Source organism: Megalopta genalis, chromosome 1, assembly GCF_051020955.1.
Source record: "Megalopta genalis isolate 19385.01 chromosome 1, iyMegGena1_principal, whole genome shotgun sequence".
Lineage (NCBI taxonomy): Eukaryota > Metazoa > Arthropoda > Insecta > Hymenoptera > Halictidae > Megalopta > Megalopta genalis.
The window spans coordinates 6,914,482-6,939,550 of NC_135013.1; the positions used below are offsets into that span (position 1 = coordinate 6,914,482).

A 25,069-nucleotide genomic window follows, 5' to 3' on the forward strand; every position below is an offset into this window, starting at 1 on the left:
CAATCGTTATTATAAATATATCTTCACAATTTCCATTAAAATCAAATTACTTTATAATTATTCGAATAGACGTCCGAATAAAATTCAGCCCAACTATGTTCCATAATCCACCCGAAACGCGTAAACTGAAATTTTTCGAAATTTCGCGACACGACGTTTTTTTATTTAAAGCCGCGAGATACACGAGTGACACGTTAATGGGCGCTCGTTCATCTAAAAACAGAAATTGCACACTTTCCATAACGATCAAGGCTAGAGAACACGAATTTCATCGAAAGTGTGACTCGCGTGGTTTTGCGTTACGACCGCAGATATACATATACGTGCGTACGTGTCGGTCGCGGCCGGTCACGTGGCCTTATGATTTCACGACACAGCCTGATTCATCGGTGACCCACGCTAGATCCGCGCGGACCGACTACTATTGAAATCGCTAACGGATCAGTGGGATCTGGTAACGATCTGATGCTGACATCGGCGCGGGTCACGCGACCGTTTTAAATGGAAGCATGTGCGCCCGCGCTGGGCAGCAATTCATCGTCGAAGAGTAACTCGTAAAGCCGAGTTAATCGTGGGACCAAGTATCGCAATGTGGAGATCGCGTTTATGGTCGATCTATCCTGCCGCTCGAAATCGTCGAGTAATAACGATCTACAATGTTTATTCGTGGATTAATTCGTAAAGATGTCGCAGAAATGTGAATATCGTATTTCGAAGTATAATGAGGTACAATGAATAATGTATGCTTGTCAAATAATTTTATATAAATAATTTCGTACAGAATAATTTAATATTTATTGGTACGTTGATTTGTGAGACTCGCATAACGAATGTCACACGTCAGATTGTAATAAAAAATAATAAATGATGCGTGCTTATCGTTTTATTTTTATACGTATAACGTATAATTCTATGTAAATAATTTTAAGAAAAATAATTCTATGTAAATAATTTTAAGGAAAATAATTCTGTATAAATACTTTCATGTTAAATAATTCTATGTAAATAATTGTATATCAAATTATTCTATGTAAATAATTGTATATCAAATAATGCTATGTAAATAATTGTATATCAAATTATTCTATGTAAATAATTGTATATAAAATAATTCTATGCAAATAATTGTATATAAAATAATTCTATATAAATAATTGCATATCAAATAATTTTATGTAGATAATTGTATATTAAATAATTCTATGCAAATAATTGCATATAAAATAATTCTATATAAATAATTGCATATCAAATAATTTTATGTAGATAATTGTATATATAAAACAATTCTATATAAATAATTGTGTACAAAATAATTCTACAATAAATAATTGTATATCAAACAATTCTACATAAATAATTAAATATCAAACAATTCTACATAAATAATTGCATATCAAACAATTCTACATAAATAATTGTATATCAAACAATTCTACATAAATAATTAAATATCAAACAATTCTACATAAATAATTGCATATCAAACAATTCTACATAAATAATTGTATATCAAACAATTCTATATAAATAATTGTATATCAAACAATTCTACATATATAATTATATATCAAACAATTCTACATAAATAATTAAATATCAAACAATTCTACATAAATAATTGCATATCAAACAATTCTACATAAATAATTGTATGTCAAATAATTCCATATAAATTATTTAATATAAAACGATATTATGCAATAATATCCTGGATGGTCTCTACAAGTAATTAGGTATACTAATTTAGGTTTTGCTCTTACTGTAAGGAATTTTCTAGTTGATAAAGTGAATATGTTCTCTAGTTTGAAATAAAAACTACGCGAAATCCCGTATCCCAATGGGCGAAGGACGCAGACAAGGCGACCGACAGATATGAAATCAAAGAGAAGACCGATCTACGTCGAAATCTACTCGAAGATTAATGAAAAAGTCCTGTCTTACATGCGTCGTCACTTACATGCGACGACGCATCAACGCTGCTCGACTCGCGACCGTGTTTATCTTTCGGTTTACGCCGAAACCAATGATCCGATTTTACTTCGAACTTCGCCCGGATGCCACTACAGTCGACGTCCTTTTATCGGCTCCGCCAGAACTGGGTCGATCCTGCTGAAATCCGGCATTTCGCGACAGTCGAAAAATGGAGCCGATAGGAGGAGATCTCTCGGCTAAACCGAGAATCTCTTTTACGAGCCGATTTTCGATCTTTCATTCTTCGACTACAATAGAGGTGTACACTTGTTCGAACTCCGAAATTATCCACTTATTCGGTACGAAATTGATTTCTTTTTAGTTCACTCCGATAAAACGAACAAATATTATTTTTCAAATAATAATTATTATAATAATTATAATATATTCTATATATTATATTATTATATTCTATATATTAATTATTATATATATTATTAATATTATATATATAATATATATAATAATAATTATTGTTATTATTTGAGACCATTTATTTCGGACAATTATTTTCAGAACCGCTGTCTGAAGGTAACAATAATAAATAATTTCGATTTTTCTTTATTTCAAATTAGCCAAAAGAAACAATGCTGAAAATCGTAGTGGACAAAAAAGATTTTATTCTATGAAATCTTCACGACAATTCGTTTAAAGCAGAAAATTAGTAAACCAGCCAGAAATATTAAATTTAACTTCAAAATTATCTCAAGTATATTATAAAATAAAATAACACGTTCGAAATAATATTCCAAGTAATTATAAAATAAATAACATGTTATTTGAAGTGATATTTCGAATAATTATAAAATTATAACACGTTATATCAAATAATGCTTCAAGTAATTATAAAATAATATAACATGTTTCAAATATTTCAAATAATAATAAAATAAAATAACACGTTATTTCAAACAACATTTCAAGTAATTATAAAATAATATAACATGTTGTTTCAAATATTTCAAATAATTATAAAATAAAATAACACGTTATTTCAAATAACATTTCAAGTGATTATAAAATAATATAACATGTTATTTCAAATAATTATCAAACAAAATAACATGTTCAAAATGACATTTCAAATAATTATAAAATAAAATAACACATTACTTGAAACGATATCTCAAATGATTATCGCAGACATTTTCCCGATATCTTGCATCAATTCTTCGACGACAACAAAACCTTAATAAAGAAAACAAAAAAAAAGGAGAAAAATCTCGAGCACAATTAGCCAGACGAGAAAGTCAGATTTCACGTTCCGTCTCCAAACAACGACGACGAAGCCTTCCGAATCCGTAAAGCCTGGCGAAACGAAGCGACAGCGTTCGCGCCCGATCCTTGGCCTCTATCGGCGCGTTAAGAAAATTTCGCAAACGGAGGGGACATTGAAACGCTTTTCGACACGGAATGAACAGACGCGGCGGATCGGACGCGTCGAAAGCCGGGAATGTATGTACCGCGAAAACGTTCGTTTAACATCGCCGCGGCCGGTAGAAACGAGTTCTAGTATCGAACGTTACGAAATCGTGCGCCGGCTATCGGCGGTGTGTCCTGCCTCCTGCCGCCCGGCCGTTTATCTTCGCGAGCGTGTATATTCTTCGGGACACGTACGTTCGCGTGGACTCGTATCGGTCCGCGTGTGTTGGTAATTTACACAAGTCACTTGTTAATGGCACATCGGGGCAATATGGTCCCGGAGCAGCGTTTTATCACTTGTGCTCCCAGCCTATTTGTTAATCCTACGCGCCGGTATGCTATACACATGGCGCGGAACGCCACGCCACTTGAAACGACGGCGCGGTGCAGAGCGGAGCGGACCTGAGCGGAGAGCTGAGCGGTGCGGAGCTGAGCAGAGCAGAGCTGAGCGGTGCTGAGCGGTGCGGCGCAGTGCGGCGCGGCGCGGAGCGGTGCGGCGAGGAGCGGTGCGGCGCGGAGCTGAGCGGTGCGGCGAGGAGCGGAGCGGTGCGGTGTGGCGCGGTGCGGTGCGGCGCGGCGCGCAGTTGTTCTTTGGTATCATAATTCACACGAACGAGCACCGTGCGGGGCCGGCCGCGTACAATTTTCCGCGAGAACTGCGCCGAGAAAGACGAACGGGACACATTGTTCCCAATTAGAATATTATTTTTCGCCGATTTTCGCCGTCGTGCTTATTAACCGGCCGACTCGGCTGTTAATTGGGACAGCGCTCCGTGGATTCGAGATTGTGCAACTACACATTTTAGAACGAAATATATTTTTTTAAGCCTTTGCACTCGAGTGGGGCGACCCTGAGGCGACGAGAATTTGAAAAATGAATTTTCTAGATTAAATAATATGTGAAGTAGACGTTTAATCGTTAATAGCGATTAATAATTAACGGTAGTGATTGAATCGATCATTGTAATTAATAATTAATGGTAGTAATTGAATTGTTAATAGCGATTAATAATTAACGGTAGAAATTGAAACGATCATTATAATTAATAATTAATGGTAGTAATTAAATTGTGTTAATAGCGTTTAATGATTAACGGTAGTCATTAAATCGTTAATGTCAATTGAAAATTGAGAGTAGTAATTGAATCGTTTGTAGCGATTAATAATTAACAGCAGTAATCAAATCGTTAGTAGCGATTAATAATTAACAGCAGCAGTAATTAAATCGTTAGTAGCGATTAATAATTAACAGCAGTAATTAAATCGTTAGTAACGATTAATAATTAACAGCAGTAATTAAATCGTTAATAACAACTAATAATTAACAATAGTAATTGAATCATTAGTAGCGATTATAATAATTAACAGCAGTAATCAAATCGTTAGTAGCGATTAATATTTAACAACAATTAAATCGTTATTAGCGATTAATAATTAACAGTAGCAATTAAATCGTGAATTACAAAATTGTAAATTTATACATAAAATATAATAAAGCAATAAACATGATAAAGACGAATTCTCAACGAAATAACGTAAAAACATCCTTCCAATTCCACTCCGAAAACTCGACAATTAATAAAAAAAGTAATAAATAATACACAAATCCCTTTCAATCGACGATCGATTCAATCAATCTATTCAAAACTCTTAATTCGATTAAACGATTGTTAAAAATAAACAACAACGAGGTTCGATAATGTTGCTTCATATTACTCTGCAACCGGGTGAAATAATAAAATTTCTCGCCGGTCGGAAACGTGCGAGGAGCTCCGACTTTTTCTCTGTCGGGCATTCCGCTAGCCGACCGTTAATTAAACGCTATAGAATAAATTGGACGAATCGCGGACGTGTATTTGTCACAGTTCGAACTACAAAGAGCACTCCCGGAACGGCCAGGGAGAACGCGGCAACGGGACTATTTAAAACGTTATTACGCATTGGCCATTCACGCGTGCGAAGTTTCAGCGGACAAGCATTTTCTAAGCCGTGGTACCGCGCCAGCACTTCCGAAATATGTACATATGTATGTATGTATGTATAATCAGGTGGAAATACGATAATCTCGCGTCGAATTTCTGCCTCTTGTTTCGCCGGGTCCGTTTTTATCGAGCGCGATAACAGAGTTCGGGAGGGTCGTCGCGGCGGCAGGTGTAGTGGGTCAGAATTGTTTCGTCTTTCTCGCATCGGTACAAGGTAAACATAGACGTTTCAACAAACGGAACGCGTTCCGCGCAGGTGCGACACGATAAGTTTCGCGTTCGAGTGTGTAAAATGCACTTGCGACGGGTCGTGAAGACGTTCGAACACCTTTTCACGCTTGAACGGCGGACCTTTTTGTCGGAAATAGCGAAGACTGTACAGGGTGTCCCATAATTGTGTCGACAGATGGAAAGAGGTGATTCCTGAGGTCATTTGAAGTAACTTTCTCCTTTACAAAATTTTTCTCCGAGGCTTCGTTTACGAGTTATTGACGAAAAAACGCTGACCAATGAGAGGCGAGCTCGGCTGGCGCGAGACAGCTGAGCCAATGAGCGGAACTAGGCTTCGTGCGCTCGTTGGCTCGGCCGCCCGCGTCAGCCGCCTAGCGCTAGGCGAGCTCGGCTGTCGCGAAGCGGCCGAGCCAACGAGCTCGCCTCTCATTGGTCAGCGTTTTTCGTTAATAACTCGTAAACGAAGCCGCGGATTGCATTTTCGCTGAGGAAAAAGTTACTTGAATTGAGCTCAGGAATCACTCTTTGCTGAATGTTAACATAATTATGGGACACCCTGTATATACTTAGGAGCGTTTGCAGTTTTATTTATCAATTTTTGTTAGTATATTGTTCGAGGTACTTTTTCTAGATGCATTGGTTTTGCTACAGAGTTTAATTAATCCTATGAAAATTTCAATTAGTTCAACAGAAACTTCAAAGGAGTTTATTTATAACTTGTAACAAACTAATGATAATTTCTCAACTCTCGGTCGAAATAGACGTAAAAATGTTTGCAAGAATTCTAATCGGGACAGGAAAGAAAATAGGTGGAAATGTGTGAAACAAATTGTTGGGAAAATTGAAATTGGACGCGAAGCAACGAGAAAATAAACGAAAGAAAATTACGTTTTTTCAGCTTTCAATTGAAAGAACGATACGGTTTTGTCGTAAATGTTGGTTAAAATGTTCACCGACCGTGTATCTCGGCAACGTCAAGCTGTAATTAAACCTCCAGTGTCTATTAGAAAGTACAATGGTCGGTTTTTCGCAAGAAGAGGCCAGAGATACACGGATAGTCACAATAGCTGACCACCGTACACCACATATACAAAACGTTACCGTAATAGGATGATCGTACAAGGGGGTATAATTTTTTTATTGCACATTTCTATCTTACTTACAGATCTTTCAGTTGTTCTCTTAAAAATCCATCGTAATTTAAGTTTCTATTAAAAAGTCTATTGTAATTTAAATTTCTATTAAAAATTCTATTGTAATTTAAATTTGTATTCAAAATTCTATTGTAATTTAAATTTGTATTCAAAATTCCATTGTAATTTAGATTTATATTCAAAATTCTATTGAAATTTAAATTCATATTCAAAATTCTGTTGTAATTTAAACTTGTATTCAAAATTCTATCGTAATTTAGATTTATATTCAAAATTCTATCGTAATTTAGATTTATATTCAAAATTCTATTGTAATTTAAATTTGTATTCAAAATTCTATTGTAATTTAAATTTGTATTCAAAATTCTATCGTAATTTAAACTTGTATGCAAACTTCTATTGTAATTTAGATTTATATTCAAAATTCTATCGTAATTTAAATTTGTATTCAAAATTCTATGATAATTTAAATTTGTATTCAAAATTCTACTGTAATTTAAACTTCTATTAAAAATCTATTGTAATTCAAATTTCTATTAAAAACTCTATTATAATTTAAATCGTATTCTTCCAAATAAAATTATAACAATTACATATCTAATAAATAATCTTAACAATTATTCTTAAATTCAATTTAATTCCATTTATTCAATGATATAAATTTATTTTTAAGGTAACCATATTTCAATGAAAAACCCATAAAAAAAACGCCAATAATACATTCATAAAAATTTTCTAGAATTTTATATTGTTTCACAAACGTTTTCAAATATTATTCGAAAATCCGAATTTCTCTGTTATACGGACGTATTCGAAATCATATAAGCTCCGCGTACGTTAGCGATCTGTATTCTCTGCTCCTGTTAATCGAGTCAGAAAGCTGTAGCCGGCGCAAAGAGGCGTCATTCTCTATCCGTATTGTTGCGCGTATCAATGAAGTGCACGCAGCCAGTGCATTCTACAAGTAACTGTACCCGTACGATACGCGTCGAGAACAGATGCCGGGCTCCATCGCGAACACCCGGCCCCTGCTCGGCCTCATGCATCGCATGGCCACGCTTTGAGCCCGGATCAGTCCTACACAGTGCTCTCCGGGGTCTTACTAATTCGTTTTACTAGACTCTCGTGCATTTTATACGTTTACAACGAAACCGAGCACGTTGAAATTGCACCATTGAAATTAGTTTTCATAATTAATCGACGAATTTTTTAACAAAGCAATAGATGTATGTACAGTAATGTCTCTGTAATTGACGCTCAGATTGTCTACAAAAATGGACAATTTAGGAAGAGGAGATACGATTATTCGAGAATTTTGGCTCGTTTTTATAGTTATTGGCAATTGGTAACTATAAAAACGAGCTGCAAGGCACGAATAATCGTTTCCAAAATTGTCCACGAAAATGGACAATTTTGGGAGAGAAGATACGATTATTCGAGAATTTTGGCTCGTTTTTATAGTTATTGGCAATTGGTAACTATAAAAACGAGTTGCAAGGCACGAATAATCGTTTCCCAAATTGTCCATTTTTGTGGACAATCGGAGCGTCAGTAAGGGAGACATTACTGCACAATAATGTCTCTGTAATTGACGCTCAGATTGTCTACAAAAATGGACAATTTAGGAAGAGGAGATACGATTATTCGAGAATTTTGGCTCGTTTTTATAGTTATTGGTAATTGGTAACTATAAAAACGAGCTGCAAGGCTCGAATAATCGTTTCCCAAATTGTCCATTTTTGTGGACAATCGGAGCGTCAGTAAGGGAGACATTACTGCACAATAATGTCTCTCTAATTGACGCTTAGATTGTCCACAAAAATGGACAATTTAGGACGAGAAGATACGATTATTCGAGCTTTGTGACTCGTTTTTTATGGTTATCGATTGTCAATAATTATAGAAACGAGCTGCAAGGTTCGAATAATCGAATAATTTCCAGCACAATTTGAGCGTCAGTAAGGGAGACATTACTGTACTTTGAAAAATATTAAGCGTTTCTTTTCTTTCATTTCAAAAAAGGAAATTCACTGGCGGTCCGGTCTTCGTTTGTTCAATTCTTTAACGATTTTTATCGTCAATTTGCACTGCGACGTTGCCGGTACCGCGACACTAAATTATTAACCCTTTGCACTCGAAGCTATTTTAACTGTAGATCTATAATAATTTTTCTGACTTATAGTGTTTTCATTGTATATGACAAAATGTATTTTTTGCATATATGAAGTTGAGTTTTGCGACTCACAAAACGGTTACACTTTCAACAATTCTTTAAATCTAAACTTTGTGAATATAAAACAAATGTAACAAATTTATATAACAAATTTTAATGGTGCCTCAGGGTCACCACCCGAGTGCAAAGGGTTAATACCGCAAAGTGGTCATGTAAAATACATAAATAAATACACAGAATTATTTATTTACTAATTCCTATACAATTCCACAGCAGTGTAAAACTTTGTATTTTAATTCAACCTTTGCTGTATTATAATAAAATGTTCATTTAGCAATTCCTAAACAAATTTCGCAGCGGTATAATCATTTTTATTTCAATTCAGCTTTTGATGTGTTACAATAAAATATTTATTTAATAATTCATTGTAATTCCAAAAGTAGTCACTAATTGCTATTAACCAGATGCGATATTAAATAGATTTAAAAAACAATTCTTGCCGAATAAATTCGCAAGAAATGTATCGTCCCAACTTCAACAATCGTAAATTATATAAAATTCGGAACGTGTGAAAGCGTCGCGCGTTCGGTCGCGTCAGCGTCGACGAAAGAGCACAGCACGATGCGGCCCTGTCGTAACCTGCAAGACTATTCACGCCTGTTAGGCGAACCAGTTAGGCTCGCGTGTCCTTTGTATCGGACGCCTACGCAAACGAGGCCCGCCTACGTCGCGCATATTGTATTCTTTCCAGCGAAAATAGAAGCTAGGAGAAGCCATCCCCTCGGCCGTCGCCGTTTCGCCGTTTCCTTCAATGAATCGCGGCGAGAGCAGGCTCTCCGGCTCTGGGTGCCTGGCCTGGGTGTCGTGTCGGTCAAATAGGAACGGGCGCACACCGACCGGATAATGCATGCCATGCAGGTGCAACGCGGCAATGCACAACAAAACTGCAGGTACACGACCGTTTCTCACACAAGGGAACGCGATTCCGTGCTGTTGCCGCTGCAGCCGCCAGCGTTCGATGCAATTTCAGAGGACGCATCCCACACACGGTCGTGCTTTCTCGTTTTATATCGAATGCGCCGTTACAGAGCTACTACTCTCTCGGTATCCGAACGTTTGTTGCTCTCCCCGTATCCTGCTGGCAGCTGTCGCGAATTTTTTTCGCGTTCGCCGCTGATAGCGTTTACGGAATTCAGGTGCGATTATCTCGATACCAGGGTTTTCAGAAAATTCTGGACATTTTTCGTTAGTCGTGATGCAATGTTTCAGGTGTGTTGTTGCAGTGCCGCGCGTTGATACGGGGCAGAGTTGAGAATATTTTATTCGGAATTTTATTCGAAACGTTGGAGAAATCAAATTTTATTCGAACGATTTATTCGAAGAAATTATTCGAATCATATTTGATTCGAAGAATTTATTCGAAATGTTATACGAAACAAATTTTATTCGAAGAATTTATTCGAAATACTATTCAAATAAAAATTTATTCGAAATATTATTCGAATAAAAATTGATTCGAAGTATTATTCGAATAAAAAATGATTCGAAATATTATTCGAATAAATATTCACTCAAAGAATTTATTCGAATAAAAATTGATTCGAAGAATTTACTCAAATAAATATTGACTCGAAGAATTTATTCGAATAAAAATTGATTCGAAGTATTATTCGAATAAAAATTGATTCGAAATATTATTCGAATAAAAATTGATTCGAAATATTATTCGAATAAAAATTGATTCGAAATATTATTCGAATAAAAATTGATTCGAAATATTATTCGAATAAAAATTGATTCGAAATATTATTCGAATAAAAATTGATTCGAATAAATATTGACTCAAAGAATTTATTCGAATAAATATTGACTCAAAGAATTTATTCGAATAAATATTGACTCGAAGAATTTATTCGAATAAAAATCGACTCGAAGAATGTATTCGAATAAAAATGGATTCGAAGAATTTACTCGAATAAAAATTGATTCAAAGAACTTATTCGAATAAGAATAGATTCGAAGAACTTATTCGAATAATAATAGATTCGAAGAATTTACTCGAATAAAAATTGATTCGAAGAACTTATTCAAATAAAAATCGACTCGAAGAATGTATTCGAATAAAAATGTATTCGAATAAAAATTGATTCGAAAAACTTATTCGAACTACTATACGAATAAAATGTTGTTCGAAGAATTTATTTGAAGCAGTATAGAAACGCTAACATAATTCTATCGTGCAAGAGAAGCAGGAGAAATCACGGCGCGAGAGGTCGAAAGAATCGCCGAACAATTATCGCGAGCATCGCGGCGATTAGGTCGGCCAGAGAAGAGAAAAATGATACATAGAAACAATACTTGTATTTAGACACCGACAATGTATTCATTGGATCGTAGGGATGGGTCGTAATTAATTGCGAGGACAATTCAATTACATAGAGGATACACACAACCACTGTCCTTGCTTTCCGGAAGAGTCTTGTAAAACACGTTGCGTCACAGGTGTATACATGTGACGATTTCTATTGTACTTGTACCCCCAATTAACTGCTGCTCGCATCACTCGGCCCCGTGTCCTGCACGGAGGATTAATTGCTGCGTATTTTTGTTCGCGAAACATTTTACACAGCCGAAGAAGACTATTTCAAACGCGTTCGCTACGCGTACGATTTTAACACTGGACTGAAGCAGTAAAAATGACCGACTTCTATCGCTTTACGTGTAAGAATGGCAAGAGACTGAATTTAATTTCACTTTTCGGCATTTTTACTATAATATATATTTGAACCAAGAAATTTATTCGATTTTTTCCTGTGAGAGATTCTTGTACTATTTATAATTTTGAACTGAAATAGTTAATTTTGATTAACACGGTAGATTCAGTATAAATTCAAGTATTTTTATGCATTTATTCCCTTTTTACGTTAATAAGTATATTAATTTAAATATATTAAGTATAGCAAGTATATTATCATAAATATATCAAGTATATTAAGTATACTATAATAAGTATAGCAAGTATATTAAGTTAAGTATATTAAATATATTGAGTTAAGTATACTATAATAAGTATGTCAAGTATATTAAGTTAAGTATATTATAATAAATATATCACGTATATTAAGTTAAGTATATTATAATAAATATATCAAGTATATTAAGTCAGGTATATTAAATATATTGATTTAAGTATATTATAATAAATATATCAAGTATATTAAGTTAAGTATATTACGTTAAATACATTATAATAAGTATATCAAATATATTAATAAAATTTATTTATTTTTAAGCACATTTTCTTTATACAGTAACATATGTATACATATATGCAACCGTACATTAATACCAAAAAATTTACGTACATTATGAATCAAATTACTGATAAGCTTTTGTCAATGTCCTTTGCACGATTCATAAGTCCACTCGACCATCCATGATGCAATATCTCCTTTTGCATTGTTACCAATTATTGGGGCGCTGAATCTTTTATTTGTCACGGCAGCACACTTAAAATAGAAACACTGTGTAACGTTCGTTTCTGTTGATAACGCGTTGTGTAATGTTATTCGAATGTTTTGTTATTACATGACCAGTTTTATTACAACATTCTACCGGAAGATAATGCGAACACGAAAAACATGGTTTATTTTCATTTCATTTCAATCTCACTGTACATTGATGTAATCTTAATCGAATCTTGCTGCACTCTGTACTTCAATTTCAATTTTAAACAAATCTTTTTTTTCCTTAATCTTACTACACTTCGTCAATTTTTATGGAATCTTGAAAATATTTTCATTGAGAAAATAAAAATCGCTAAACTTTCTTCAGCTCGGGAAAAGAGTCTCCCGATCGACCTCCGTTTCGAACGTGAACGAAAATGTTATGCTTCCAGGAGAGTTAGGTGGACAGTTACATAGTGGCTAATGGATTAGCAAAAGTCAGAGTTTTAAACGTGCGTGAAAAATACACGTGTAGACGGGACACGTGATACGTGTGTAAGGAGTTACGCACACGTGTACACGTGTGTGTTGAGTAAGTGCACGTGAAGCACGGATCTCTGGATACACGAGGATCCGTGTACCAAAGCTCGAAACACGTTTCACTCTGCTCTGGACTTTTAAACACTGCGAGAGCGTGATACCTTAAAAACTGGAATATACCGGCTGCACTTCGCACGGCTATCTACATCGTGATTATCTCGAAGGTGATAACGATCCTCCTAACGAAGTCATATATCTTTTTGCTAAATGTTTAATTATATAAAGATGAACTTGGGATTTTTGTTTCTAAGATTTAGTAATTTTCGGGCTGAGAATGAAATTAAGTTTAGGTTGGGTTGAACGCAAAAGTTCAATTTTTAATATTATATGTTTAATATTTTATGTACTTGTTTAATTTTTAATGTTATATGTTGAATATTTTATGCTTATGTTAAATTTTTAATGTTATATGTTGTATATTTCATGTTTAAGTTTTAATGTTATATGTTTAATATTTTATATTTAATTTTTAATGTTATATGTTGAATATTTTATGCTTATGTCTAATTTTTAATGTTATATGTTGAATATTTCATACTTATGTCTAATTTCTAATGTTATATGTTGAATATTTTATGCTTATGTTTAATTTTTAATGTTATATGTTGAATATTTTATGCTTATGTTTAATTTTGAATGTTATATGTTTAATATTTTATATTTAATTTTTAATGTTATATGTTGAATATTTTGTATTTAATTTTTAATGTTATATATTGAATATTTTATGTTTATCTTCAATATTTTACGTTTATATTCAATATTTTACGTTTATGTTCAATATTTTATGTTTATGTTTAATATCTTATGTTGTATGTTCAATATTTTATGTTTATATTTAATATTTTATATTTATGTGTTATTTTTTATGTTCTACGTTTTATGTTTCATGGTTCACGTCTTACGTTCTAAGTTTCATATGCAAATAAAACATATTGTTGTTGGCTACATTTTAGAATGTTCTTAACAATTTTAATAAACTACAGTTTCATTTGTATTAACAAATCGTAGGTACGTGAGCCAAAAATATTAAACCTATTCGATACAGTTTGATCAAGTTTCGGAAAGAAATTATAGAAATTTTGTAAGATTTGACATATATATATATATATATATATATATATATATATATATAATATATAATATAATAATTTATATAATATTAATAATAATAATAAATAATAAATATATAATATATTATATTAATATAATAATTTATATTCCTCATCGAATGTGTGTTCCAATTGTCAAATCTTACAAAATTTCTATAAGTTCTTTCCGAAACTTGATCAAACTGCATCGAATAGGTTTAATATTTTTGCATCGAACATAACCTTTACCACAAAATCTTCACCTTTCACCCGTCGTCCTTATAAAATCTCTCCCACCTCCCCTACAAAGGGTTAAGATACCGAAGTTCCGATGTAACGATTTTCGTTCGACATAATCGAAACCCCCGTGCAACGTGCCAACACACGTGTCCACGTGTTACATATATTTACACGCACGTGGAGCAGAGATCTGCGTCGAACAGCTTCCGCGAGGATTAGAAATTTACTTGACCGGCTCCTTAGTTATGCAACCCGTAGCGGTCGTAATAATACTAGTAGCAGTAAGCAGAGCAGCATTGTAGCGTTAGTATCGGTAGTAGCAGCAGCGGTAACAGTAGCAAGTCGTACGCGTCAATTAGTTTAAAAGCGGGCGTTCGGTGTCCCCGGGTGGTGTGGGCCTCTAAAATCTAAGTCTGGCAACATCGCAGCCCGCTCTCGAGTGCTCATTGTGAGCGGACATCGCGTACAAGCAAGCAAGTACACAGCGAGAGACGGCCGCCGTGTGAGCGAGCCGCGCGCTCACGGAGAGGCACAGGCCGGCTTTTTACAGTGACACACACGTGCTCCCCACTAACTTTATTTCTGACGACAGAGTCCACGATTCGAGGAGTCATCGGCACGGGAATACTTCCTTTTTCGCCAGCGGGGAGCCGAATTTACTGCGGCCACGCTCACGCGCGCCCTCTTATTCCGTGGTCCCCCCCCCCTCTCTCTCACTCTTCTTGCCCGCACACGAGAGCTCCTCGAACGAGCATACCGCATAACTGCGAGATTATGAACCGGCAGTGGCGCACGGTGGTCCGGCACATCGAAGAATCGACCGGCATTTAACCCTTTGCACTCGAAGTCATTTTAACTGTAAATCTAAAATCATTTTTTCTCACTTATGGTATTTCCAGTTTATACGACGAAGTACATTTTTGCGCGTATGAAATTCAGTCTTGCGGTGACTCGTACCACGGTTACGCTTTCAACGATTTTTTACGTCTAAACTTTGTTAATGTAAAAATTATCTTGGAACGTGATATAAGAATTTTAGTGGTGCCTCAGAGTCATCACTCGAGCGCAGAGGGTTAAGCGGAATTTTTAAACCGCATGAGACATCGTCATGAAAAATCCCGTTAAAAATTTCGTTATCGTTGTTTGATAAGATTTCGGTAATTATTCGTATTGTACAAACGTGTGGTAAACGTCGTGGCAATTATGTTCTATCTTTATTGTTGTTGCTCTTACTATTGCTGTTGTATAAGTTATAATAGTTATTTGTGTAATATATTATTTATTTGTGTAATGTACTATTTATTTAATTAATTACTATATCGATTGTAAAATTATTAAGCTTCTGCACTTAATTCTGTAATTTTTTGAATGTATCGTTTCATTCTGCTTCCTGGATATACAGGAAGAGTCGTTTAACTATTTAACCTCAATTTTTCTTGCAAACTATATGTATAAAAAAATTCGTTTCTTCTTTTTTTTCATCAAAATAATGTTAATTTACGGAATAAGAGTAATTAATTTTTATAATAAAATTAATAATATATTACAAAATACGATATCAAAATACGAGGATCACCTTGAGTTCTCTTTTAACCATAATGTATTATTTAATCGTATCATTCGAAAGATTGTTAATTTACGGAATAAGTAATTAATTTTTATAATAAAATCAATAATATATTACAATTAATTAATAATAATAAATATATATTATTATTATTATAAATTTATAAATAATAAAATTATGATAATATTTACTAATAAAATTATAATAATATTTATTAATAATAAAATTATAATAATATTTATTAATAATAAAATTATAATAATATTTATTAATAATAAAATTATAATAATATTTATTAATAATAAAATTATAATAATATTTATTAATAAAATTATGATAATATTTACTAATAAAATTATTAGAATAAATAATTAAGATACAAGGAGAAACCATTTCTCAGAAAGTATCAACGACAAAAAGTCTGACAGTAAACGAACCTTGAAATCGGCCATTTCAAGAACGACGCTTTTTTCCTGACTTTTCAAATGAAATTGCCTTTTTTCTCCTTTTTCTAAGAATCTCGACGATTTCATTTAATAATTCTTCATTCGACTTGTATTCCTCGGCGAGGAGCATTCCTCGACGATGAGAAATCATACCTCGCGTTAATAATTGCCGCGCACAGAACAGATCAAGAAGACAGCGCGGAAAGTGATATTATAGATTCATATCTCTACGAGCAGCACGCGATTTCGCGTTAAATCGAAGAGCATCGATCTGCTTTACCCCCACTCCCAGCCCGAGAGTCTTCTCGTTTACCGATGGTTTCGCGACGCACGTTTTCAGGTACGTGAGCGCGACAATGAACGCCAGGCTCGAGTACTGTTGTTGTGTGTTGCATAACAGATCGATGACCTCGACCGTTGTAAACAACTGCCCTAGGGCACGTTTGCGTCGGGGATGCGATACAAGATGCATAAGCCGTAACAGCATCGATCGAGAGCCAACCGACAGCACTGCGGGAAAATGTCTCTTTCTGATTTGTCGGGAACGCAACCTGCGCGCGTTTGGGCAGTTTCAGGCCACTTCTTTATATTATCATCGGAGAAATTCCACGATATTGTTACGTTATTAATTTGTTTCCTAGTTACGTTATTATTTATTTATTTTATATTTATTTTATAATTCTACGATATTGTTATATTATTATTTTGTTTCCTAGTTACGTTATTATTTATTTTTTTATTTGCCACCTTTGAAAATTATTAGAGAGAGCGACGATTTCCAGAGAGAGAGAGAGAGAGAGAGAGAGAGAGAGAGAGAGAGCAAAGGAGAGAGTGCGACGACTTCCAGAGAGAGAGAGAGAGAGAGAGAGAGAGAGAGAGAGAGCAAAGGAGAGAGTGCGACGACTTCCAGAGAGAGAGAGAGAGTGACGATTTCCAGAGAGGGAGAGAGAGAGAGTCAAGTTCCAGAGAGAAAGAGAGGGAGTCGAGTTCCAGAGAGAGAGAGAGAGAGAGAGAGAGAGAGAGAGAGAGAGAGAGAGAGAAAGAGAGAGAATCGAGTCCCAGAGAGTGAAAGAGAGAGAGAGAGAGAGAGTCGAGTTCCAGAGAGAGAGAAAGAGAGAGCGACGATTTCCAGAGAGAGAGAGAGAGAGAAAGAGAGAGAGAGAGAACAAGGGAGAGAGTGCGATGACTTCCAGAGAGAGTGAGAGAGAGAGAGTCCCAGAGAGAGAGAGAGAGAGAGAGAGTCCCAGAGAGAGAGAGAGAGAGAGAGAGAGAGAGAGAAAGAGAGAGAGAGTCCCAGAGAGAGAGAGAGAGAGAGTCGAGTTCCAGAGAGAGAGAGAGAGAGAGAGAGAGCGAGAGAGGATTTCCAGGAAGAGAGTAAGGGGGAATAGATTTTTTTATTTAACTCCTGGCTCTTACAACTGACGCAACCAATTTTTATTTATAATAAATTATTTATATATAAAACGGTCTATTGATTAACAAGTGAAAAAATTCGTTGCAAATGAAAACATCGTTATCAGAGGCATTGAACTATTCCTCTCTCTATCTCTCTCTCTCTCTCCCGCATGTATAACGACGACAAAGTTGCGCGGAAACAGGTTTTAGGAAAATCGAAGGAGCTACCCCTCGCCTCCCCCCTCTCTCTCTTTACCGCGTAACACGGGTTGGATTGGGTTACGTGTATCTGCCGCGCCATTATCGCTACGAATTACCTTTTGCGGTCGTAGACACGCGATGCTTGTCACGGTCACTGGCCCATATTTTCTCCGGTCTCGCATATGCTGTTTTTTCCTTGTCACTCGTGACAACCATGTTCGCAACGTGATAAACAACCGACTGTCTTCGCGGACGAACTTTCCTTTTTTCTTTTTCTGCCTCAATCTAACACCACGAGTCTAACTTTATTGCGCGAGACTCTCGATTATTCGACATCTGCCTGTGTTCGGATAATAGAACAGTAACTTAGCTACAGCGACGGACATAATTTTTATCAATTTTTACAACGCGAATCGTTTTTGTATACGGTTGTTGTACTAAGTGGAAATAATTGGAAAATGAAGAATGTCAGATTTATCGATTAATTATCAAAATGACTTAATAAATTGATAATTAATTAATAACTAATAATTATAATAAATAATAATTATTTAATAAATCGATAATAAATAATAATTATTTAATAAATCGATAATTAAGGTATAATTATTTAATAAATTGATAACTAAGGTATAATTATTTAATAAATTGGTTATTAATGATTTCATAAATTGCGATAAAATTATGCAAAAACATGCTTATAAATTATTTTCATCGATTCAAAAGAAAATTCATCAATTCCTCTTTGAACGATTTCAGTGAGTTGAAAATAATATATTAAATTGAATTAAAAATAATGCATTAAATTGAGTAGAAAATAATACGCGTTAAATTGAATAGAAAATAATACATAAATGTTACTGAAATTCTTTCGATATTATCATCGTTATCACTAACGAGTACCACGAAGTGGGGGGGGGGGGGGTATGCGTATCGTTTATGCCTATGAATATTCAATCGGACGTGTTCGTCGTGCAATTATCCACGTGGTTACGAAAGGTACAAATTAGTACCTATTTGTTCCCTTTCACTATCTCGACCGGTTCATCGGCGCGCACACAATGACCGAGCGGAATACAAACGGCGTCATTTTTAATAACCGGCGAAATACCGACCACCGCGCGCTCTGGCATGACATTTCAATCGGCACTTTTATAAGAGAAAGCACGCCCACGCGCGGCTGCTAACAGGTCCTGCGATCTAGTAGGAGTAGGCACACACGGCGGTTCGATATTGGTCGAGAGAGGGTTTTCAAAGCTTGGATTAGCATGATCGGAAAGTTCTTGTCACGTTCGATTCGATTTTGTACGTTTGAGACCTTATTTGGGGATTTTCACGAACGAAAGCGGCGACGTCTATCGTCCTATACTTATTTGGATTTTGAGTCATCGTCGTTATGAAATATGTACGATGTTTATTCAGCTTCAGAAATTATTGCAACGAATAGTATAATATTCGAACAATTTTATTTTCTATTATACGTTCGTTAAGTTATTTTTTTCATCGAACAACTTTCCTTTGCGTTTGTAGATTAAGTTATTGTTAATAATTTGATTTATAGATTCGTGAATAAATTAATAATTACAATATTTTATTATTATTTCAAGTGACATTATTTTTAACTGTTGTTATTATTCTATAATAATAAAATCTACGATGTTTATTCAGCTTCAGAAATTATTGCAACGAATAGTATAATATTCAAACAATTTTATTTTCTGTTATACGTTCGTTAAGTTATATTTTTCATTGAACAACTTACCTTTGGATGTTTCATTCGCGTTTGTAGACTAAGTTATTGTTAATAATATGGTTTATAGATTCTTGAATCGTGGGGCATCATAATCTACATAATCACAATATTTGATTATTATTTCAAGTGACATTATTTTTAACTGATGCTATTATTCTACAAAATGTTACGATGACTATTATTTTATTATTCTACAAAATAATAGTTGTTATAATAATAATTATTTTATTATTCTATAAAATAATAGTTGTTATAATAATTATTATTTTATTATTCTATAAAATAATAGTTGTTATAATAATTGTTATTTTATTATTCTATAAAATAATAGTTGTTATAATAATAATTATTTTATTATTCTATAAAATAATAGTTGTTATAATAATTATTATTTTATTATTCTATAAAATAATAGTTGTTATAATAATTGTTATTTTATTATTCTATAAAATAATAGTTGTTATAATAATAATTATTTTATTATTCTATAAAATAATAGTTGTTATAATAATTATTATTTTATTATTCTATAAAATAATAGTTGTTATAATAATTGTTATTTTATTATTCTATAAAATAATAGTTGTTATAATAATAATTATTTTATTATTCTATAAAATAATAGTTGTTATAATAATTATTATTTTATTATTCTATAAAATAATAGTTGTTATAATAATTATTATTTTATTATTCTATAAAATAATAGTTGTTATAATAACAATTATTTTATTGTTCTATAAAATAATAGTTGTTATAATAATAATTATTTTATTATTCTATAAAATAATAGTTGTTATAATAATTATTATTTTATTATTCTATAAAATGTTATCACAATGATTACCATTTTACCATTGTACAAAATATTATCACTATTAATTTCTTATCATTCGAAATTGTCGAAGGATAATTGGTTAATTTCGAGAATAATTTAACAAACAACGAATAAAGAATATTCAAGTGAATATTACAACAATATTTTGAATGTTTAATAGCCGTCAAGAGAGCTGTTAAACGCAGAATGCTGATTCAGAAGATGATATATAAACTAACTGTAAAAATTAGCCATTGTTTAGAACTAGATCAGTGAGCATGCCCAGCTAGCAAAGTGCATCATAGGCGTGGCATTTCATACAAGTGCCGTATGGAGAAATCTGTAACGCCGGGGTGGACTAATCGGTAAACAGCTCGGTTACGAAGATCGTTCGTTTTCGAGGAAACAGACAAAAAGGACGGCGAGGCAGAGCCAACTTTCCGATCGACCTAATGCATCACCAGGCATAAATTATCATTCTAACGAGCACGACGGAGACGTCCGAAACGGAGAACCGCCCAATCCCGAATCGAGACCGATCGTTATTTTCCGTCGACGTGTGTCGCACGGGCGCCGTTGCCCGTTGCTTCGACAGCGAATCGTGCGAGGTGTGTCGATTACGCTACCGCGCCTCAAATTCTAATGATTCGACTGCGGATGTTTATGCAAATCCGTAACTTTATAGGCAACCTTAAAGAACCTTCTTCGGCGGGCGGCTCCGGCGAGCCAAAAGTCAAGCGAAACTGCCATCGTCCGCGAATAAATAATCGTCTACCGTTTTCATAGTTACATCATACGGACGTCGCATTATTTTTGTAAATTTTTGAAAGATTCTCTTGAAAAACGTTCAGTGGAATTTTTAAGGTTTAACGCTCGGCACCGCGTAAAACTGTTATTCAATTTGTAAAGATTTCTGTATAAAATTATTTTTATAATAATAATTTTTTAAATTAATTTTATAATAATAATAATATTAATAATAATAATATATATAATAATATAATAATATATATATTATTTTATTATATTATTTTCTATCAACTTTTCTAAATCCCATTTTCAATATGATATAAATTGTTGCAATTGAGATATGCTATTAAATATAGATCTGCTTTTAATCAATGCCAAATAGATGATACCGTTTACAAGCGATGTTATCATCTTAACAGATGCGTCATCGAAATTAAAATCCTCCGATTCGCCGAACCATCTTTGTACACAAGATACAATGTACTTGATGCGAAAGCATGTTGGAAATTTTCAACTGTGATAAACTTCTACTGAAACGCTAGAATAATCTTCATAAAGACGCAAAATATTCAACGAAATTTTGTTAAATATTAAAATATGTTAAGATATTCAATCAAAAATATTAAAATATGGTACGTTATTTAATTAAATATTCAAACATGTGAAGATATTCAATGAAATATTAAAATATGGTACGTTATTTAATTAAATATTCAAACATGCCAAGATATTCAATGAAATATCAAAATATATTACGTTATTTAATTAAATATTCAAACATGTCAAGATATTCAATGAAATATCAAAATATGTTACGTTATTTAATTAAATATTCAAACATGTCAAGATATTCGATGAAATATCAAAATATGTTACGTTATTTAATTAAATATTCAAACATGCCAAGATATTCAATGAAATATCAAAATATATTACGTTATTTAATTAAATATTCAAACATGCCAAGATATTCAATGAAATATCAAAATATATTACGTTATTTAATTAAATATTCAAACATGTCAAGATATTCAATGAAATATTAAAACATGGTACGTTATTTAATTAAATATTCAAACATCTCAAGATATTCAATGAAATATTAAAACATGGTACGTTATTTAATTAAACATTCAAACATGTCAAGATATTCGATTAAATACGAAAATAAAATGTAGCTGTATTCGTTATAAAAATACGGTATTCAAAAGTATTTGAATCGGCGTAACGAATTCAAATATTCCCGCCTCGCCGACTCTGACTCATCATCCCGTACTTTCCCGGCGAACATTTCCAAGGAACACTGTTTTCCCGTTCGTCGGAACAAACAAGCAGAAGTCGTTCGATGGAACGCCAATGCGTACGTACATAACAACGTACGCCTGCTCGTACGACGTATAACTATTGTTTCACGACATAATAGTCCGGCTGCGGTCAGCAGTCGGGAGGATTTACGACGCGAGCTTATCGAAGGGAAACAAAATTACAAAATCCATCGCAACGCGAACGGTTTACGAGCTACGAAAATACGGGAGAGCCGCGCAGCGAGGGAACCGTCGTCCACCGAGGAATATTTTCGAACGGTTAAGGGAGACAATTTAGACACCGTGTGACATCCAACCGCGGACTTATTTATAGGTTATCACTGTTCTCGCTCGAACGGTCACGTGACCCCTTTCGAAGAATCGAAGGAAGCGTCTGCACTTCGGGCATCGGTTTCTAAAGTTTCGAGTTACCTTACGACGAACCCGACGGATAATCGAAGAACGAGAAACCGAAAGACGACGCACCGAAACATAATATTAGGTTAGGGAATAAGTTCGTAGGGTTTGTTAGATTTTCTTTTATTTTACAACGATTTTTCGCTGTTCGACAAAGCGTATAATATTCATTCGACAGAGCTCTTTCTGCTCTACAGAACTGTGCTTATCGTCTTTTCGAGTAATTTAATTTTTTATTACTTTTGACGCTTAGAAATGGAATATCCATAAGTTATATATTATTATTATTATTATATATTTATATATACATAATTATGTTATAATATTATATTATATTATATATTATTGTATATTATTATTATATTATAATAATATTATATATATAATTATATTATTATATTATATTATATAAATATATATTATATATATTATTATATCAAGTTATATATTATTATACATAACCATAAAAAGCAACATTTTCGACACCTTCTCTTCTTCGCTTTTCATCGAGGCCAAACAGCTGCCGAAGCAGCCCGGGACATTTGCAACGTATACTGAGAAGGTGTCATAGGCAAGTCTACAGCGTGGAAATGGTTAGCGAAGTTCAAAAATTACGATTTTGACGTCGACGTCACGCCCCGCAGCAGAAGACCTTCCGAATTCGACGAAGAGCGTCTCAAAGCACTTTTGTAGGAGAACGGTCACCGAACAAGTCGTGAATTGGCCGAAAGAATGAACTGCGGTCATAAAACGATTCTCAATCATCTTCGTTCAATGGGATTTGCCGAAAAATTGGGAGCCTGGGTTAAATTCGAATTCGGAAGGTCTTCCGATGCGGGGCGTGTCGTCGACGTCAAAATCGTCATTTTTGAACTTCGCAAACCATTTCCGTGCTGTAGACTCGCCTACGAATATTCGTATCGATCAGATACAAAGCAACTGTTAAAACTGAACTTTTATGATGGAATTAAAGTGTCAAAATGTAAAAGTTAACTTGAAGTCAACTTGAAGAGAAGTAATTGCAAAAGTGTAAAAAGTTTACTGTATCGTTTATATTTTTAAGAGTTTACGGTGTAATTACAGATAAATTCAAGCCCTGTTCATGATTTAGTCAAGAGAAATTATTGTTAAAATGTCAATTTCATTTTCAGAATAGCGGTGCAACAACTTCAACATTTCTACTGGCGTTTAAAACAAAATTTGTAACATTTTGTAAATTCTATTTTCTATTATTTCTAATATAGAAATATATAAATATGATGTTTCGTGAAGTTTTCTTTTAAACATCGCTAAAAATGTGTAAGTTACTTTCAGTCCAAATATACAGTGTCTCCCTAATTGACGCTCAGATTGTGCACAAAAATGGGCAATTCGGGAAGAGGTGATACGATTGTCCAAGCCTTGCAGCACGTTTTTATAGTTATTGACAATCGATAACCATGAAAAACGAGACACAAGGCTCGAACAATCGTATCTCCTCTTCCAAAATTGTCCATTTTTGTGGACAATATAAGCGTCAATTACAGAGACATTGCCGTAGTTGGAAAACCAAACATCAAACAATCACAATAGTTAATAAAAACAAAAACTTGTCACCCGTTTTGCATTCTGAGTTAGCAGGCACTGGTCTACGCAAACGACACAGACACGAAGTTCTCACCGTTTCGAACGACATCTTCCATGCAGCCAAAAGATAATTCGTTACGCAATCAAAGTACTCGTTCCCTTCCCACTTCCGGGCATAATTCTGCGACCGTAAAGAGAAACGCCGTATGTCACGATTTCAAGAAATTCAAGCATCGATTGAACTGCAGCATTTTTCAGAAAGTATTATAGGAATTCATTAGTATATTATAGGAATATTTAAGGTTATGTATTTTTCGTGAAAATCAATTCCGCGAACTCGAAAAAAAATTATACAACTCGAAACACCACTAATGCGAAGCATTAGAACTTCAAGCGACAATATCTCGGAAGTGAAAACTATGCGACATGCGCGGCGTTCTTTCTCGCAATCACAGAATTTACAGGCGCGAATTACATGTGCGAATTGACTACGATTCGCGCGTAACGGAGAATGCGAAGAGAATTACGGTTCGTCCACCG

At 34.0% G+C, this 25,069-nt stretch overlaps 1 protein-coding gene across 6 annotated transcripts in view; it reads right to left on the bottom strand.

Annotated features, from left to right (window-relative positions):
* The window catches only part of LOC117228686 (rho guanine nucleotide exchange factor 10), a 143,835-nt gene that overhangs the window by 48,712 nt on the left and 70,054 nt on the right, over positions 1-25,069 (bottom strand). The window contains exon 1 of one of the 6 annotated variants that reach the window (XM_033484598.2): positions 24,624-24,660. The exons of the other annotated variants lie outside the window; for them this stretch is intronic. Coding sequence (XP_033340489.1) covers positions 24,624-24,645 — 22 coding nt within the window. The 5' untranslated portion in view covers positions 24,646-24,660. Of the gene's footprint in view, positions 1-24,623; positions 24,661-25,069 lie in introns of those variants that run through there. 6 annotated transcript variants of the gene reach the window in all.